This window comes from Malus sylvestris, chromosome 8, assembly GCF_916048215.2.
Source record: "Malus sylvestris chromosome 8, drMalSylv7.2, whole genome shotgun sequence".
Taxonomy (NCBI): domain Eukaryota; kingdom Viridiplantae; phylum Streptophyta; class Magnoliopsida; order Rosales; family Rosaceae; genus Malus; species Malus sylvestris.
In genome coordinates this window covers 18,758,507-18,778,338 of record NC_062267.1, presented here as the reverse complement: position 1 = coordinate 18,778,338, position 19,832 = coordinate 18,758,507, and the positions used below count along the sequence as shown (strand labels likewise).

The 19,832-nt window shown below is 38.1% G+C and overlaps 1 protein-coding gene, 1 long non-coding RNA gene and 1 other non-coding gene across 8 annotated transcripts; 2 read left to right on the top strand and 1 right to left on the bottom strand.

Annotated features, from left to right (window-relative positions):
* Nucleotides 1-5,561: 5,561 nt before the first annotated feature.
* Nucleotides 5,562-11,143, top strand: LOC126632572 (filament-like plant protein). Of its 6 annotated transcripts, XM_050302998.1 has the most exons (6): nt 5,801-6,004; nt 6,097-6,253; nt 6,758-6,919; nt 8,567-8,762; nt 9,008-10,419; nt 10,542-11,143. In XM_050302998.1, exons 3-6 carry the CDS (start codon nt 6,812-6,814, stop codon nt 10,938-10,940), a joined length of 2,115 nt encoding a protein of 704 aa, XP_050158955.1. In that variant the 5' UTR covers nt 5,801-6,004; nt 6,097-6,253; nt 6,758-6,811; the 3' UTR covers nt 10,941-11,143. The 6 variants fall into 6 exon arrangements, with proteins under 6 accessions (XP_050158954.1, XP_050158956.1, XP_050158957.1 ...); XM_050302997.1 differs by lacking the exons at nt 5,801-6,004; nt 6,097-6,253 and adding an exon at nt 5,562-5,701; XM_050302999.1 differs by lacking the exons at nt 5,801-6,004; nt 6,097-6,253 and adding an exon at nt 5,711-5,794.
* A 904-nt stretch (nt 11,144-12,047) lies between these two features.
* Nucleotides 12,048-12,119, top strand: TRNAQ-UUG (transfer RNA glutamine (anticodon UUG)). The gene has a single exon. It is a non-coding gene; the product is annotated as a tRNA-Gln (tRNA).
* A 105-nt stretch (nt 12,120-12,224) lies between these two features.
* On the bottom strand, nt 12,225-18,776 carry LOC126631260 (uncharacterized). Its single transcript, XR_007626342.1, has 2 exons — nt 18,498-18,776; nt 12,225-13,098 (listed from the first exon to the last, which is right to left on the bottom strand). It is a non-coding gene; the product is annotated as an uncharacterized LOC126631260 (long non-coding RNA).
* Nucleotides 18,777-19,832: the final 1,056 nt, after the last annotated feature.

The window sequence follows — 19,832 nt, the reverse complement described above, 5'->3', positions numbered from 1 at the left end:
CTAGGCTATTTGGGGTGAACATGGGAATGCGATGTTCAATTAAAAACCCAAAATAACATGCAATACTTTATCGAAAACCGTCGATATAAACTCTCTAGCATTATCTAGTTTTCCAGACCTTAAGGGATAAGTAGGGTGATGAACCCTTAATCGGCCAAGAGGTTTAGCAATAATGTGTGTGGACAAACATGTGACGAGTTTGTCGATTCATCAACCAAAACCATAAATATTTATATGGTCCGTATTTTGGTTGGATTAGTCCACATATATTCCCTTGAATCCACTGCGAAAATGGAGTCGTGTCGTATCTTTGCAAGAAATGATATAGAAAATCAATTTCCCTAATGAGCATGATTGGCAAAGTGTGCTTGTAGGCATAAAATCCTTACTTCAGATAAGGAGATGCGTTGTAACATCATTGTTCGACCTAAGTGTCCCAAAAGGTCGTGCTAAAGCAAGTAAACTGCTCAATCACCAGGCTATAGGCCGGCCACATGTGGTGTATTCCCAATTGGAAGACAACCCATTGGCCCCAAATCAAAGCTTCAGGCTCATTTTTGGAGGTGGTGCAAAGATATTTCACTCTATTTTCTTTAGTGGTTTCATTGATGATCATTGTCATCTTGAATATTCTTAAAAACTCAACGTCAGGAAGAATTTAAGGTCCTTTAAATGATAATTCAGTATCATTCATACAACGAGGAGCGTGCCAATGCTCTTAATCAGGTTGGATAGACCTGAAGTCGTTGTTAAAGATGTGATTTAGGTGTAAAGTTAGTGTGCGTAGTATGCATTCATCCAGACAACTAACTTTCCCACATTCCTACCTAATCACGTGTTTAATTGAATCGGTCACATGTATTAAGAAATATGATTCAATTAACTCATATTCGAGGACAATATCAATAAGATTATCCATAAGTAAAACATACACCAAACTTGAATCCAAGAACATGGAAAACTGTTCACAAAGTAAATTTACTAAGGGGATTCGGCCAATAAGGCCATCCATGTCGAAATTTTGCTCTGCCAACGATGTTCGATGGAGCAAAATCAATCTCACATATTGACTACTAGAATGGCACTCCTCAACAACATTGGTAGGGGCACGAACAGGTGCATAACCACTGATCTATTCCATCAAGACGGGAGTAGATTCTTGCAAGGTTGAGGTTCGAGAATATTATCCCTTATTCTTGAAGTTTTTAGGTCTTATGTACCAAGGATCATGCTTCGGGCATGATGCCATACCTTGAAAGGCCCTGATTATACTATATGTTTATGAACACAAACTCGAAATTGTATTGTGAAAGAATATGCCATTCAGTGTATCCCTACCGAAGCAGTGCATCACCATTTGGTTAGGTTTTGACCGAACTGGGTCGAGCCATTCGGTAGACTCCAGCCGAACTGGGTCCATACCTTTCTCTCACGTTTGTGGTAGTAATCAGATCCGAGAATTTGGTAAATTTCCACTTTCTACACTGCTGCTTCAGGAGCGAGTTAGAAACATGGAATGACGAGAAAAGTATTCTCCAGTCAAGATTCGATCGGATTTATAAAATTCAGAATTGTACTCATTCATGGATGTAATCATGGTTTGTTGCAAGCAATTTCTTTCATGATTAGACGGTCTATAGAAGCGAGCCAAAGAGCCATGGAATCCTCGTTCGGGGAGTATTTCCATTTGTAATGCTTTGAGCATAAGTCTTCGAATGAAGATTATGGCGGAGGCTTATTCAGCTCTTCCTTGCCATTGTTGGCATCAATGATTTCTCAGGTTCTTGATAATCAAGTGGAGATTCACGTCTTGTACCCCACCTACAGTGGTTTCTATTAGAAAACGTCCAAATCAGGAAAATCAAACTTGTGACGGTTCGACAATCCACTGAATTTGAGGGAACAAGATTGTGATTGGTGCTATGGGAATGAATCATCCATAAGCATCAAAGTTAGAACATTTGAGTTCTAAGACATGGTTTTCATGAAAAACGTTGGGTTTTCATGGGTGTATTGGTTTATGAAATCTTCGGGTTTCAAAGGCACTAAATTTGAAACTACAAGTTCAATTTAGTTTATAAACGTTTAGTTCATAAAGGAGAGGTTCCTGTAAGAAACTTAGAATGCAATATACTAACTTAGTGTAGTGGATTTGAGTTGTCTTTGGGAACTCAAGTGTGAGAGCTTCGCTACTACAAAAGTATGTGACGGTTCAAAGAAGAGAAATAAATTATTGAATTGTTAATGTCCAAAAGTGATCTTCAGGTCAATAATTTTGGATTCATTGTCAGATTAATGGACTATAGGTCATTTTTAATTAATTTAATAGATCTGGACCATTCGGGGTCGATCGTAGAAGCAAAATAATATTAAAATAATATTATTGGATAAAAAATAGAGCCCCAAAAATAATTGGGCTTAATGTCGGGGGTTAAGAGGCACGGGTTGGGTGCCTTAAGCATAAGGCGAGGCCCAAATGTTCCTTTGGTGGTGGTTGCAGGCCATGGGTGAGGAATGAGAGACCCTAGCCGCAGCTGGGTCGTGTTTTGGGCCATAAGGGAGTGCATGGACAGGTCTAGCGCAAGCTGGCCTGTGGGTTGTCACAGGGATCCCAGCGAAGGCTGGTTGTGTGAAAGCAGCTCCATAATGACTGCAGGTCACGGGCTTGGGTATGGGTGGCACAGTGACAAGCCCAGCATATGCTGGCTATATGTATACGGGCCAGAGCAACAAAACCCAGCAACCAAAAAGGTTGCAGCGTGTGTATGGGAGGACAGCCCAGACAATTGGGCAAGTTGGATAGCTGCGGGCCAAGGCCAGTGTGCATAGGCTCAGGGTTGCAGGCCCTACCGAGGTAAAATCCAGGCCTAGGCCTGGTGATTATTTGCACAATGATGGTGCGGTGGTGTGCCGCACCATGTCCTGATTCCCCCATTTTTTTTTCAAATCCTTTAGGGTTTAGGAAAACCCGAAACATGCTTCTAATTTAATTGAATACTTTGACTCACAAATTCCACATAGCAATTATTGCGTAATGTATGAAACAAATATATATATTGACCAATATATGAACATATACAATATATATATCGGAAGATAAATATAAATGTAGAGGGTTCATGCATCATAGGGAATGTTTTCATGCTTCATGGGTCGTTTCAAATATCTTCATTTATTTTAAGCGTACCCGAGTAGCAGAAAACAACAAAAGCCTTTGAATTTGTAGAAGATCCTTCTTGAAAGTCGGAATTTTCCAATGCGTTGTATTACGTTCAACACAGAAAAATTAAATTGAATCAATAGCATGTAGATCAATTTAATAAAATAATAAATTAATCATGAAAAGAATGATTAAAACGTAATACTCCTCAAATTGAAGATCAAACTCTCTTGTTAGCGTAGCGTCAAGAGTGTGCTGATAACGTGTTGTAGGCATAATTTACTGAACAATTATGGAGGCCTTAGAGAGAGAGGGGGTGCGGCAATAGAGAGAAGAATAGAGAGATGTGTAATTGTGGGTGTGTGTTATCTCACCCCATTGTGCCTTTATTTATAGTAATAGGAAAGGTAAAACCTTTCCCTTTAGGATTACAACATTTAATAGGTAATCTAATCCTAATAGGAATATAAGATACATTCCCATATTTCCTAGGATTTACACAATCACATTCCTATTCTAAATAGGACTGCAACATAAACATTCTTTTAAACGAATTCTTAAATAATTTAAAGTAGTAAACTTAAAAAAAGAAAAAGAAAAATAGCACCATTATCACAATTGTGAAATGCTTTTAGGAGAGGAAGAGTCATGACTTGTCTTAAAATTACTAAAATGCTCGATCATTTGAGTGTCCCATGCCTTCTTCATTAACTAAATGAATGAAAAATGTGATGTTGTTGAACCTTATCGTTTGATAAACTACAATCACCAATTAAACTTCAACTAAATTACATGATCTAAAAGTGAGATTTGGCCTTTATTTTACATAATCCTAGTCTACGTTTGGTATGCGGGAAAGAGAGCTAGAAAATGGAAAAGTGTTGTCTATTTCATATTTGGTAAGGCTTGGGAAATGATTTTCTGATTCATGAGAAAATAGAGGGGAAACAAAAAAAATACCAGTTAACTGCTATCTGTTTATGACATGTATATTCCAACATAAAATGACCATTATATCCCAATGGTATTTCCTGCCTAATTTTGCTTCGTTAGTGAACATTGAAAAGGAATTTTGCATTTTCCTTTCTCAAGGAAAAGACATGGGAAATTAATTTTCATGAATTCCTTTTAGTGTACCAAACACAATTGAAGTAACAAGCACCCATGAAATTTGGTAAGAAAGAAAAAAATTGAACAAAAAGAAAAGAAAATGTGAACGATTTTTGCACACTTACCTATTTTCTTATTTTTCATACTTTATTTTTTTTAACAAACGATATTATTTACACTATTTGAAAGGGGTAGATTTTGCTTCACGAGTTATTAATAATACGGTTTAAATTCGCATTTGACAAGAATTGAATTTATAACCTCTCATTTTTAATTTAGCATGCTTAAATAAATTTTCATGAAAACAAATCATTTCCCAAAAAGAGAAAATTCCCCCAAAGTTTTTTCTCCACCGTTGGATCATGAAATGGGAGAAGATGTAGGGCCCGGCTTCAGGATAAAGATTCCTTCACTATGCCTGTGGCCCCACGACTAATACAAAACAATATAAAAGAGTTTTGAAAAACGAAAGAGGATTCTCTTTGATACTCTTTCTTAGAATTCAAGGAGATTCTAAAATTATATCCGTTTATCGTACATCGTGCAATCAAAAATTATTTTAAATTATTTTATTTAAAATTAAATATAAATAGTACTTAATAAAAACTGATCATACAATGTACGATAAATGAATATGATTTGAAGATCCTCAGGATCCTCACAAAAAAGATCCGAAGAGGATCATCATTCTTGAAAAACCAAGAGGCGACAAGAAAATTAGGACCACCTTCTCTGCAACATAAAATATTGCAAAAACAAAAAACATTTTAATTGCCATTGAACCAATATTTTAGAAAACTAAAAAAATTAAAAAATTGTCAAATAATAGAATTACTATACTAAATTAAACTTATCTATCGGTGAGTTTTTTTCGTATCAATGTGCTGAACACCAAATATGTTGCTTTAGCTAATTTAGTTAAACTGAGTTTGGAAAAATAAAACTTGCTAGTGAGCTACATTTGCTACAAAATTACAAGTAATGAATCGCCGTTATAGGCGGCAAGGCACAGCTCCATTTCAAAGTCCAAACTACAAATAATAGAAAAATGGTACACAAAATTTCCCTTTTGATTTTTTTTCTAAGAAACGAAATTATCTACACTAAATATGAGAAGGTAAACTAAGCTCACACTAAACGAGTAATAATATTATTCAAATTTATTTTTAGCAAGAATCGAACACACCTTTCATTTACAAATTAAAAGAAATACTATTAGATCGTAATGGTAAGTAATTCTTTTTGAAATTTGAATAAAAAAAAAGAGGAAAAAGCTGTAGGAAAACAAAAAGTGGAATTTTGAGGTTTCTGGAGGAGATCCAATTCCCTCTCTCATCTCTCTCAACCTTCTCAGAGCTTGATATCCACAAAGAAGCACATGCTCTTCACTTGTTTACTAATATAATAATACTATTGAGAGTACCCAAAAGGGTAAAGTAGAAACTAATATAATAATACTATTGAGAGTACCCAAAAGGGTAAAGTAGAAAACAAGAAATGCAAATCCAACCCAACCCACATTATGTATGCTTCTGCTTTTGGTTGTTCATCTGACATTCTACAGAGATTTTTGCAGCCTTTCTTGTTTATTTATTGCTCTCTATCATTTTTATTGCTGGCTTGTAAAATCTTCAGTCTCAAGTTTTGAAGTTTGAATCTTTACATTTACTTATTACTGGCTGGTTGGCTGGCTTCCAACTAACTTTTGAGGTTGCTGTGCTCTCCAGTCAAAAGGTATTTTGATCTGGGTCTTCTTCCTTTTAACCCTTCTTAGTTGAATTTTAGTCCATTAAAATCTTGATTATTATTTGAATTCGATTTTCTAGGTTGCTCTTCAATTGGAGCTTCTGTGTTGGCTACTTTTGTTTTTTCAATTATTTTGCTGCTTTTTCTGGTGCAAGCACTGTTCCATTCATCCGTATTTTGGCTTCTGAAACTGGATTTTCTGCAAAACTTCATCAATTTATCAATTGGGTTGTTCTGGTTTGTAATTTCAAGAACTGGGTTCTTCTTCTTTCGTGATTTCATGAATTGGGCTGTTCTTCTTTTGTGATTTCAGCAATTGGGTCTTCAGTGATTGCACAATTTCATGATATTTTCACTATTTCAATAGCAATTGATTGAGTTGGATGTGATGCTGCTGGAGTTGCAAATCGTTGAGTCTTTTTCATTCTTATATAAAGCGATAATATTTTGTTTGGGTTTACATGGTTTTTGGAGTGGATTTGAAGCAAAGCTGACAGAATGCGATAAGCGAAGTCATTCTTTTTTACTCAAATGCTTTGGATTTGGTGGAAAGAATATTGCTTTCTGATTTTGAAGGGCTTGGTTGTATTGGTTGGAGTTCAGTTGTGCAGCAAAAGTTGATACAGATTTGGGTGTCGGCTATCTATTTTTTGCTTTCTTGTTTTGTTTTCTGCAACTTTGATGAGGATTCGTGGTGGGTTTTCAATGACACGTCTGTAAACTTGTAATTGTGTGTTGTAGATGAACACATTGTGAAATCTAGTTGAGGAGTTGAGAATTGAACTGTAACAGTAGATGGAGCGCAAGTGGTTGTGGAAGAAGAAGCCTTTGGAGAAGAGCTCTGGAGAAACTGATAGTTCAGGTTCAGTATCTTCGAACTCAGAGAGGTACTCCGATGAACAGGTGGGTAGCTGAACCCTGATTACCACAATATTTGAGTTCAACTTTACTTCTGCAAAGCTTGTACACACTGTTCTTTTGGCATTTAACTAAGTAACTAACGTATATTGTCCTCAATTTCACATAAACGGCTTTGCTCCCTACCCCTTTAAAGCCTTGCTTTATTGATGAATTTTTATGTCCTTCAAAGGTTGAAGATTGCATTTACAGTGGAAGTTTTCTGTCCATTTCTTTGTTGTCTGGATAGACTCTTAATGATGTGAAGAGACAAATAATGTACCGTAACTACCGTTGCTTATCCCCACACGATTGCTTTAGTTTACTATGCTACATATTTTTCTCATTTCTGAAACATATGTCCAAAACGTAGTAATATGCACCTACCTATGCTAATCAATTGCATTCAATGACCAAGTGTTCTAAACAACTATTAGATAGATTAGGCTGTTCTGATTTGGAATTTGTGTTTCGTATTCTTTGTAGCCTTGCACAAGGACTCTTTGCCTGCCCGTGTAACCAAACAATTAGGATGCATTTCCTGTTTGAGATACCCTTATCATATCTAGCTAGTTGGTGTCGTAGAAAGGCTTATGTCCTCCCTCTTGCTTGTTTGTTGTCTTCGTTGCCTTGATATGGTATGCATGCCATGTCTTAGCTTAAGTGGCAGATACTTGATGCCAACTGAGTTTTATAACATATAAAATTTTGGTACTCTTGAAGTTCCATTTTGTTAACAACCTCTTAGAAAATGAAGTTCGGTTGATGAACTTTTAAATTTGTAACCCCAACAGGCTTGGTTGAGGACACGGGGCGTGTGGTAGTTGTGAAGTGTGGTAGAAATTTTTTGAAATTGTTATCTCAAGTAGGGGAATTAAAAAATCGAAGTTTTGGTCTAGTTGACTAGGTTTGAGGCATCATATTGGAGAATAGAGGGTGTAGTTTATAATTTATGGGTCCTACTTTCGGATTTATTACCCACACTGACCCCTCCTATGGTGGCTAAAAACTGAATAATTACTAGTACTACAGGACACCTTGCAGGCTCCAAAGGAAGATAAATGGTAGCTTCTAGTGTGACCGCATGAATACAAACTAATAGCAGCCACTTCGATTTAGCCAATTATAGGTTGGCTTAGTATTAGCTCCAACCCCTAGAACTTGAATTTAATCTCACCTTGCTCCCTGTAACTCAAAAGTTGCCACTCTATTCCCTGAAACTCAAAGTTCTCTTCACTTTGCCCCCTGGAACTTGATTTTGATTCCATTTTTCCTCTTGAAACTTGAAAGTTGTCTCTATAAAACTCAAAATTTGCTCCACATTGCCTTAGATCTGTTAAGAGAGAGAGAGTCCACAAGTCAAAGTGGAACGAATTTTGAGTTTCAGGGAGTAAAGTGGTGACTTTTGAGTTACCAGTGGCAAAGTGAGATCAAAATAGAGTTCCAGGAGCATAGCAAAAAATAAGCCCTTGAGTTTTCAGACTGTTTCATATCACTCTAAGAGACTGGCGATATTTCCTTTCCTGTTGTTAATATAAGCCTTTTGGTGCATTTACAACGCTCTCAATTAGGCACTTTTTGTTGTTTGTGCAATCCGAACTATGATTTTATGCATGTTTAACTTTGGTCGAATATCTTATGATATCATTCTAGCAGGAGGCACAAAAGGCATCTCTGAATCATGATGCTCAATCACCTGAAGTCACATCAAAAGCAGCATCCAGTGCTGACCATGTTAATTATAGTCTGAAGAGTCTAACGGAGAGATTATCAGCTGCTCTTGTGAATGTTAGCGCCAAAGAAGACTTGGTGAAGCAGCATGCCAAAGTTGCTGAAGAAGCTGTCGCAGGTAATAGTCATATAACATAGTAATGCTGCTAATTTCTTTTTACACAGATATTTTATCTACATAATGATGACGATGAGTTTTAAAGATTTGTGAAATTCCTAACGGCAATGGATAATCTTTCCAAATAGAAGAGAACGATACGTTTATCAAATCTCAACCATGATCTATAGTTTTGTTTTCCAAAGATTTTATATAATTGTCATGTTTTTCTATCTTAAACCATTCTGTTTTTTATGTTATTACAGGCTGGGAAAAGGCTGAAAATGAGGCTGCCGTTTTTAAGTCAGAACTTGAAGTTACAGTTCAGCAAAACTTGGTTTTGGAAGACCGCGTAAGCCATCTAGATGGGGCCCTCAAGGAATGCGTTAGACAGCTTAGACAAGCGAGAGAGGAGCAGGAACAAACCATACAGGAAGCTGTGCTGAAGAAAACCCGTGACTGGGAGTCCACCAAGTTGAAGCTTGAAAGTCAGATTATTGAGCTACAGAGAAAAGCAGAAGTGAATAGATCTGAAGCTTCTGCTTTTGTTGATCCTCATCTTTCTCATAAGCTGCAATCTTTAGAAAACGAAAACTCGGCCCTGAAGCATGAGCTACTGACTCAAGCAGAGGAGTTGGAAATCATGACAATTGAAAGGGACTTGAGTACTCAAGCAGCTGAAACGGCCAGTAAGCAACATTTAGAGAGTATAAAAAAGGTTGCAAGGCTTGAATCCGAGTGCCGGAGGCTAAAAGCTTTGGGTAGTAAAATACCTACTGTCATTGATCACAAGTCCAGTGCTGCTTCTTCAATGTACGTGGAGTCTTGCATGGATAGTCAATCGGACAGTGGAGAGAGGCTAAACATGATGGAGATAGATTCTCAAAAGATGAATGGCTCAGAGGCAAACAAGCGTGACCTGACTTTCTCTGACTGTTGGGCTTCGGCCCTCGTTGCTGAGCTTGATCAATTCAAGAATGAAAAGGCTGTAAACAGAAATTTGCCTGCCCCTTCCATTGATGTTGATCTCATGGACGATTTCCTAGAGATGGAACGACTTGCTTCGTTGCCACAGACTGAGAATGAAACTAGTTATCTGGAATCAGAAGCCATAGTTAATCAAACCAATAATGAAGAACGTGCCTTGAGAGCTGAACTTGAAGCCATGAGTCATCGGATGGCCGAACTTGAGGACAAGTTAGAAAAGTTTGAAGTAGAGAAAGAAAAGTTAGAGGTAGAGAATGCTGAAATTGAAGCTATGAGTCATCGGGCAGCCGAATTAGAAGACATGTTAGAAAAGAAGGAAGTCGAGAGAGAGAATTTGGAAGTAGAGAAAGCCAAAATAAAAACCGCTTTAGCCAAAAGTCAAGAATGTTATGTGGCAGCAGAGTTTCAGCTTAAAGAAGCAGAAATGAAGTTGGAGGAGTTACAAAAGGAGCTAAGTATTGCAAATGAATCAAGGCAGAATATTGAGTCTCAGCTCTTTAGCATGGAAGCAGAGGGGCGGACCATGTCTGCTAAGGTTGATTCTTTGGAAGCAGAGGTTCAAAGGGAGAGGGCTTTGTCAGCAGAAATTGCCATCAGATGTCAAGATTTAGAGGAGGAGCTATCAAGAAAAAACGAAGAATTCAAGCTTCAGAAAACTGCTTGCTCGAACAGTGAATTGAAGAGAAAGCAGGTTGGTGATCAAGGACTTACCCATCTACATTACGTCTTTTGGTATTCGATTATTCAAACCATTTACCTAGTTAAAACAACTGAATATGCCGTAATTTAATGTTGTGGTGACTAATATTCCAGGAAGACCTAGCTGTAGCAGCTGGAAAGCTTGCCGAGTGCCAGAAGACAATAGCATCGCTTGGAAATCAACTCAAATCTCTAGCAACACTAGAAGATTTCCTGATAGACTCCGAAAGCCTCCCAGGGTTCACTGCTGTTGCGCCGCAGATTCCTAAAGCTGATGAACAGTGGAAGTTGCATTCCAATGTGACATTTTCACCTAAACGAGATTCTGTATCAAAACCAGCCGATGAGAGTTGTGGGCCTTCAACAAATAGAAATGAGGACAACTCCCCACCATCTTCGTCTGCATCAACCTCATCCACTGTGTTGTCGACTCATGTCAGCTCTGAGAAGAATCGAAATGGGTTTGCAAAGTTCTTCTCCCGAACCAAGAGTGGGATACGACTAGAAATTTAGGCGAGATTAATTCTTTAGTAGAGAAAACAAGAAACATAATTGGTTTCTGGGGTTTGTATTACAGGGGAAGTTAGTGCTGCAGTTTATTTGCAAGAGATTCTCAGCTCTTATAATTTTATCCTTTTTGGGGCATGTCAGATGCGTTCTTGTGAGATTATGTAAAGATGAACAAACGAAGGAACCGAGTCGAATTGTTATGGTCATGGAATGTCGCGATTCAACGGCCACACAGCTAGAAAATGGAAACTCCTCCACGATGGTAAACAGTCGTGAACAAGTCTAAAATATCGATGATATCGAAAATATCGATTGTCCAAAAACATGAAAATTTCGATGGAAATATTGCGATATTATCGATATCGATAAAAATTGAATAAAAACCACGGAAATTGTAAGAAAAATTTGGAAATTTTTATTGAAACTTTGCATGATGTTTATTTAGTCAATTATCTATTAGTTTATTACAAAAAATTGGAAGGAAATGCATTACATGATGGATTAACTGATTTAAGTTGATTATATAGCGAGCTGACAAACATTGTGAGTGTAGAAAATATGTAGTAATTAATGAAAGAAGTTTAAACACACCATAATCATTTATATATAATGAATTAGTACAATATTTTACATTTTATATATTGCATGGTAAGATACATGAGTGACTTAGTACCACATAGAGTTCCTATCAAGGTCTAAAATATCGATGATATCGGAAATATCGGTAGTCCAAAAACACGGAAATTTCAATGGAAATATCGGAATAATATCGATATTTTAGACCATGATCGTGAATCAATTTGAATTTTAAATTTTGTGTTCAAATGTTAAGCATAGCATGATTAACACTTGTCAATTGAACCACACTCCTAGCGGATGTGGATCTCATCCGGATCCTCACATCCTATCCATTTACCGTACATCGGGCTTCCAAAAGTCATTATGAATTTTTTAATTTAAAATTAAATACAAATAGAATATCTGATATTCACAAAGAAAATCTGGAGAGGATTCTCATCCAAAACGACACAGCATTGGCCCTAAAGTATTAATATTTAATTAGGTTAGCTTGCCGTTTTATTTCATCCAGTGTACTCATCAAACAAATTGGGTTCTATGGTGTAGTGGTTAGCACTCTGGACTTTGAATCCAGCGACCTGGGTTCGACTCCCGGTAGGACCTCTTTTTAAATTTGTCCTGAATTTTTTTTTTTCATTTTTTCATCTCTTAACACCCAAATAAACTAAATGATTTGATACGGAAAAAAAAAAAAAAAAAACCCTTAGATGGAAACAAACCATATTTTTCGTATAATCACATAATTTACATTGTTTATTTTCTCAAAGAAACGATGATGATTTCATGTGCAAAATCAATTAAATTAAACAATAGAAACCAAAATTATTTGCAACTCTCTGTTTTGGCCTTGTAATTCATGATAAGCATTAGCATGCCGGGAATTCCTCTCTCTCTTGAAGGCATGGAAGAGGTCAATGCCAAGAGAAGCATTCAGAAAGTTCATTCTGAACATCCCAAACAGTGCAAGCGGCAGCTCTATACCCTTTCCGAATTTTGGAGTATCGCAGAAGAGCTTGGCTGTGACGAGAAGGTGAGCTGCCGTCCTTGCAAAAGTGAAGGTTACCCAATTAAGAACCCACTCTGCCCTTACAATTTTGCTTCTAGCGTCACGAATGCCAGCCATCCGCTGCGCTTTCCTCACATGCAGAAAGATAGAATGCAGCTGTTGAAAGAAACAGAAATATCAGAACCAGTTTCCTGTTGTGTAGAATTCACGTTATGAGTCTAAATCCCTCTAAAGATTTCAGATTCTTAGCATTTATTTGAAGTTACCATGTGTTCGACTGGAGGAACTTCCGATGGGGACGTTTCCTGGCAAGTTTTAACCCAAACACCATGTTTTACATATTATTATTTCAACATCGAAATATTTCATTTCGAGGTTGTAGTTACTTTAACTAGATAAATCTTAGCAAAGGAATAATCAAGACAATTCATTTACAAGGGAAAATAACTTAAAAACCTAGTAAAGCTGAGTACCTCGATTTCGGAACTTCAACTCAAAATGTTCTTCAATTTACCTATTGCAAGTTCTTATCTTTATCCTATATGCAGGCACCTATTTCGTCCGTAGCCCAAGAATCTATAACATTGCAGTTAAGTATTCATACTATAAAATTCTACTTTTACAAATATTACAGGGAATAGTTTCTCTACACCCTGGGTTGCCACCAATGCCTTCGGGCCAGTGACACAATGTCATTGGTCCAGGGGACCGGAAAGCCATGGTAGCATTTCGGGTTGTAGTCAAGTCTCTCCGTGCTGCCACCATGGCCTTTGGGCCAGTGATACAATGCCATTGGTATTAGTGTATAAGCTGTGAGCTAAGTAAAGTTAAAGTAAATAAGCCTTGTTTTGAATTGTGTATTCACTTAGTCTTAGATTATGACAAGTGTAAGGCTGAGATTGTATTGTTGGTTTTGTGCATCCAGCTAAGGCTAATAGTTATGTACTTATGCCTTAGTGCGTGTGTTTGGTGAAATATATGAAAACAAATCACCTCTCAGACTTTGAGAGTGAGCAGAGCATTTCTTCATATTGCGTCTTTTCCTATTCTCTCAGATTGATTACTTGCATAGAAACCCAGTTAATTCAAATTACTCTAACATGGCCTCAGAGCCAGATTCGATCATTTGAGATCTGGGAGTAAACTGTGAAGTAATTGAGCTACACTCGAGCTCGTTCCGATTCAGGCGAAGACGCCAAAACACCATAGAATCCGATTTCGGTTTGTGTTCGTCTTGTCTAAGCTAAGAGATGGCTGGATCTGGAAGTTCTGAGGTGAGAACTCCGATCTTCTCCGGTGAGAACTACGAGTTCTGGAGAATCAAGATGGTGACGATCTTCAAATCTCATGGGTTATGGAAATTAGTTGAAAAAGGGATTACGATCTCAGAAACAAAGAAGAAGAAGAAGGCTGAAGGAAGCTCAGAGGAAGAAGAAGACGATGAGAAAATGGTCGCAGCATATATGCAAGATGCAAAAGCTCTGGGTATTATTCAGAATGCAGTCTCAGATAAGATATTTCCTCGGATAGCTAATGCAGATTCTGCGAAGATGGCATGGGATTTGTTATATGGTGAGTACCATGGTGGTGATCAGGTAAGATCTGTGAAACTACAAAATCTAAGACGTGAATTTGAGTATGCCAGGATGCGTAATGATGAAACTCTGTCTGGATATCTTACTAGGCTAAATGAATTGATTAATCAGATGAAAACATTTGGTGAGATTCTGTCTAATGAAAGGCTTGTACAGAAAGTTCTGATTAGTCTTAGTAAACCATATGATCCCATATGTCTAGTCATTGAAAATACAAAATGCTTGGAGACTGTAGAATTGCAGGAAGTTGTAGCAATTTTGAAAAGTCAAGAACAACGATTTGATTTACATACTGTTGATGCAACAGAGAAAGCATTCTCTTCACTTTCTGTGAATCCAAAGGAACAAAACAGGAGTAGTGCATACTCTGGTTCATCCAAATCTCAGAAAAACTGGAATTCTAAAGGCAAGAAATGAGAGTCTAAGCCTAAGTTCCAACAGAGATCATTTACTAATTCTGCACAGAATTCATCTTCTTCAGGATTCATGAAGCAAGATATAGTTAAACCACAGTGTAAAGTGTGCTCTAAGTTTTACTTTGGAGAATGTCGATACAAGGGGCAATCCAAATGTCACAACTGTGATAGGTTCGGGCATTGGGCTAGAGAATGCACAGCAGGTAAGGTTGTTCAGAAGGCAAATTGTGCCAATCAAGCAGAAGTGACAGGCAATTTGTTTTATGCTAACAGTGCAATTACTGAAGTCAAGGTGAATGAAAACTGGTACATTGATAGTGGTTGTAGTAACCACATGACTGGAAATGCTGAGCTACTTATGGATGTAAGGACAAATGTCACTGGAAAAGTACAAATGCCCACTGGAAATCTGGTAGATGTTGCTGGAATAGGTTCACTTGTGATTGATACAAATTATGGTATTAAATGCATCAAGGAAGTCATGTTTCTACCTGGTTTGAAGGAAAATCTGTTGAGTGTGGGACAGATGGACGAACATGGATATTATTTGCTATTTGGTGGAAGAGAGTGTTGGATATTTGATGGTCCTTCACTTGATTGTCTGGTTATCAAGGTTAAGATGAAAAGTAATAGGTGCTACCCTTTGTCTTTAATGCAAACTGATCAAGTTGCATTGAAGGCTAGTGTAACTGAATGTACCTGGACTTGGCACAGGAGACTAGGACACCTAAATCTTAGAAGTCTCAAGCAGCTTAGAGAAAAAGAAATGGTGCATGGTCTTCCACACCTTGAAGATGTTGATGGTGTGTGTGTAGGATGTCAAATGGGAAAACAACACAGAGATTGGTTTCCAAAAGGACAAGCTTGGAGAGCTAAGAATCCTCTAGAATTGATACACACAGATTTGTGTGGTCCCATGAATAATGAATCAATTGCTGGGAATAAATATTTCATGTTGTTTATTGATGATCACACAAGAATGTCATGGGTTTATTTCCTACGACATAAGTCTGAGGCACTAATATGTTTCAGAAAGTTCAAAGCAATGGTGGAGTTACAATGTGGATTTAAAGTGAAATGCCTAAGGAGTGACAGGGGGGGAGAATTTCTCTCAACTGAATTCAGCAAGTTGTTGGAATCTGAAGACATACAAAGACAGTTATCCATTGCTTATACTCCACAGCAAAATGGAGTAGTGGAGAGAAAGAATAGAACAGTTGTAGAGATGGCTAAGGCAATGCTTCATGATAAAAACATGCCATACTTTATGTGGGCAGAAGCTGTACATACAGCTGTTTATATTCTAAACAGATCACCTACAAAAGCTCTTGATAATATAACTCATTTTGAAGCCTATAGTGGGAGAAAACCAGGGATTGGTCACTTAAAAGTGTTTGGATCACTCTGTTATGTTCATGTACCAGCAGAAAGAAGACAAAAACTTGATGCAAAGTCTGTCAAAGGTGTGTTTGTGGGTTATGCAACTTGTGAGAAAGGGTACAAAGTATTTGATCCATGTTCAAGGAAGTTAATCCTATCAAGGGATGTGGTATTCGATGAAACTATATCTTGGAATTGGAAGCAGAATTCAGAGAAAGCTATTGCAATAACTGACATTCAAGATCAGTATAGGATTGTGAGTGATTTCAGTCTACAAGTAGTGACAGAAGTAGAAAATAGTAATCAAATGGAAGAACAAGATAGAGATGTCCCTGAAACTGTTGAGATCACTAGTCCTTATGATCATACACCAGTTAAATGGAGAAATATCAGTGATATCCTAGCACAATGCAATCTCTATATTGTGGAGCCAGAGAAGTATGAGGAAGCTGCACAAGATAAAGCTTGGATAAAAGCTATGAAAGAAGAATTATCCATGATTGAGAAAAATGAGACTTGGAAGCTTGTAGACAGACCAAGTGATAAGCAGGTTATTGGTGTGAAATGGGTGTTCAAAACCAAACTGAATTTGGATGGCTCAATACAAAAGAACAAGGCAAGGCTAGTTGCTAAAGGATATGTGCAGAAACCAGGACTCGATTACAATGAGACTTTTGCTCCAGTTGCCAGATTGGACACCATCAGAACACTGATTGCACTTGCTGTACACAGAAGCTGGAAGCTATTTCAATTAGATGTTAAGTCTGCTTTCTTAAATGGAATATTGCAGGAAGAAGTATATGTTGATCAACCTGAAGGGTTTGTGATTAATGGCAAGGAAGATAAGGTTTACAAATTGCGTAAGGCTCTTTATGGCTTGAAACAGGCGCCTAGGGCCTGGTATGGAGAGATTGACAGCTATTTTGCTAAGTGTGGGTTTGAGAAAAGCTTACTAAGACAAGGGGAGAAAAGGATATACTAATAGTCTCCATATATGTGGATGATATTGTGTATACTGGAAACAATCAAGATATGTTGGATGAGTTCAAAGAAGATATGAAGGAGAAGTATGAGATGTCAGACTTGGGCCTTCTTCACCATTTCTTGGGGATGGGGGTGATTCAAACAGAATCTAGCATCTTCATTCATCAAAAGAAGTATGCCTCTTCTCTGTTGGATAAGTTTGGATTGAAAAAATGTAAATCTGTCTCTATACCTCTTGTGGCTACTGAAAAGTTAAGTAAAGAAGATGGAAGTGGTGCAGCAGATGAAGAGAAATACAGAAAGCTTGTAGGCAGTTTATTGTATCTTACTGCTACAAGACCAGATGTGATGTATGCAGCTAGTTTGTTAGCTAGATATATGCATGGTCCTTCTAACAAGCACTATGGGATAGCTAAGAGAGTGCTCAGATATATCAAAGGAACACTGGATTATGGTTTGCACTATATGAAAGGCAAGAAGGCAGTTTTAGTTGGTTTCTGTGATAGTGATTGGGGAGGATCAATAGATCACAGCAAGAGTACCTCAGGCTATGCTTTTTCTTTTGGCAGTGGAGTGTTCTCATGGGCTTCTGTGAAACAAAATTATGTTGCACTATCCACAGCAAAGGCTAAATATATTAGTGCTGCCGAAGCAACATTTCAAGCTATATGGATCAAGTTTGTTCTTGAAGATTTTGGAGAGTTACAAGTTGAAGCAACTCCTTTGCAATGTGACAATACGTCTGCAATCTCAATAACTAAAAATCCAGTGTTTCACCAAAGGACTAAACACATTGACAGAAGATATCACTTCATAAAGGATGCCTTGCAGCAGGGAATTGTTGATTTGGTATACTGTCCAACCAAAGAACAAGTGGCAGACATTTTTACCAAGGCCTTACCAAAAGAGAGATTCAACTATCTCAGAGATCAGCTTGGAGTTGTATCTGCTCAAAGCTTAAAGGGGAGTATTAGTGTATAAGCTGTGAGCTAAGTAAAGTTAAAGTAAATAAGCCTTGTTTTGAATTGTGTATTCACTTAGTCTTAGATTATGACAAGTGTAAGGTTGAGATTGTATTGTTGGTTGTGTGTATCCAGCTAAGGCTAATAGTTATGTACTTATGCCTTAGTGCGTGTGTTTGGTGAAATATATGAAAACAAATCACCTCTCAGACTTTGAGAGTGAGCAGAGCATTTCTTCATATTGCGTCTTTTCCTATTCTCTCATATTGATTACTTGCATAGAAACCCAGCTAATTCAAATTACTCTAACAATTGGGCCGGGGGACCAGAAAGCCATGGTGGCATCTCGGGGTTGTAGCGAAGTCTCTCTGCGCTCAGAGACCCCATCATATCCAAACTAATCAAAGAAACAATGGCTTCCAAACCAACCTCAATCACAAGACGACATAAATCTAGGCACATAGGCAAGCTTAATACCAAGTTACAACCTGCTGACCTGCTAGTGATGAACTGGGTTTTGAGCTAACAAAGTTCAAATGTTAATTTCAGTACAAAGATTCCATCTTTTGTTAAACTACGGAGCATACTCGATAACCCATCAAACATTTTCAAAACGCAAAAGTTAGAGAGAGAGAGACCTGAAGTGGAAGTTATGGAGGAGTGGAGGAGAGAAACGGAGGTGTTGACGAAGAGAGGGTCACGAGAGACGAAACTGAGAACAACCTAGTTGGCCAATTGGTAAAAGAAGCAGCCGGCAACAATGGCGAGCAGCTCCAACCGCCGGTGGAAGAGTATTTCGAACAGGACAGAGACGAACCAGAGCAACATAGTGGCTAAGAAGAAAGGTCCCGCCTTGTCCTCTTTCAGACCTCTCGTTGTTCTGCTCATTATACTCTCTCTCTCTCTCTCCCCCTCTCTCTCTCGCTCCAAAATCGAAGAGGCACCGACCTCCGAATCTCGAGAGCCAGACTCCCAACAAGATTACTTTCTAAAAAATCGAAGAGATACCACTCTCCGAATTTCAAGAGCCAGACTCCTAGTAGGATTGCTTTCTCAAAAATTGAAGAGGCACCGTTCTTCGAATCTCGAGAGCCAAATCCCCAACAGGATCGCTTGTTCGAAAATCGAAGAGGCATCGCTTTCTCAACTTTGAGAGCCAGATCTCCTTGGATAAAGCTTGTCTGTAATCTTTACACGCAACATCAACTTTCCAGATACCATAGACCACTTTTTCAAAGTGCTTTGACAGAGTTAAAACACGTGAAGCTGGCAGCTCTCACTACAGTGCTATGACCAAGAAGGGTAAAGGAATAGCATTACTACTTGTTGTTAGGAAGACTCCTATATATGTCGACCTCCATCCTCAACGAACAGCTAGACCTGCAAAAATGCTCAACCCTTCCTCATATCTGAGAGGGCACTCCCAACGAAGCCTCTCGAAATACTCAGCTTTCTTTTCCCCCGATAATACCTCTACAAACAAGCTACACCAGAGCAAGAATATCTCATATCATCAGGGTTAAAAGCAAGAGTATCCCATATCATGCTTTTTCCCTGTCTTTTCCTTTGGCCTTGTTCTTACCTGCAAGACAATGAGAAAGAGAGCAATCAGTCAGCACTTGGAATCAAGCTTCCAGTCAGGAACTGACTGCCTGGAACCCCTTACCTGATTACTTACCTGGCATTGCTCTCGAGTACTCATCTTCAACATCTTATGCTTCTAGAGAAGATACCACATCTGTCTGAGGAACATATAGGGCAAGTGAGAAGGATACAAGAAAGCATGTGGAGACAAGCGTAACAGAACACGTGTCGATACTTCCACTACTTTGATGGACTTGTTTTGACCCTCAGATTCTTCAGTCTGCCTTATACTCTGGAGGTAACCAGAAAACTCTCCAGCCCAGTTCAAGAATAAGCCTATGGAAAGTTATTTCTTTAAAAGTAAAATTATCTCATATCATCTCTTCTCA

What these genes read in the sequence shown, in the direction of transcription:
- LOC126632572 (XM_050302997.1), top strand. Translation starts at nt 6,812, where the DNA reads ATGGAGCGCAAGTGGTTGTGGAAGAAGAAGCCTTTGGAGAAGAGCTCT. An exon ending in AGAGGTACTCCGATGAACAG is followed by an intron (nt 6,920 to 8,566) that starts GTGGGTAGCTGA and finishes ATATCATTCTAG; the next exon opens with CAGGAGGCACAAAAGGCATC. An exon ending in GTGAATTGAAGAGAAAGCAG is followed by an intron (nt 10,420 to 10,541) that starts GTTGGTGATCAA and finishes CTAATATTCCAG; the next exon opens with GAAGACCTAGCTGTAGCAGC.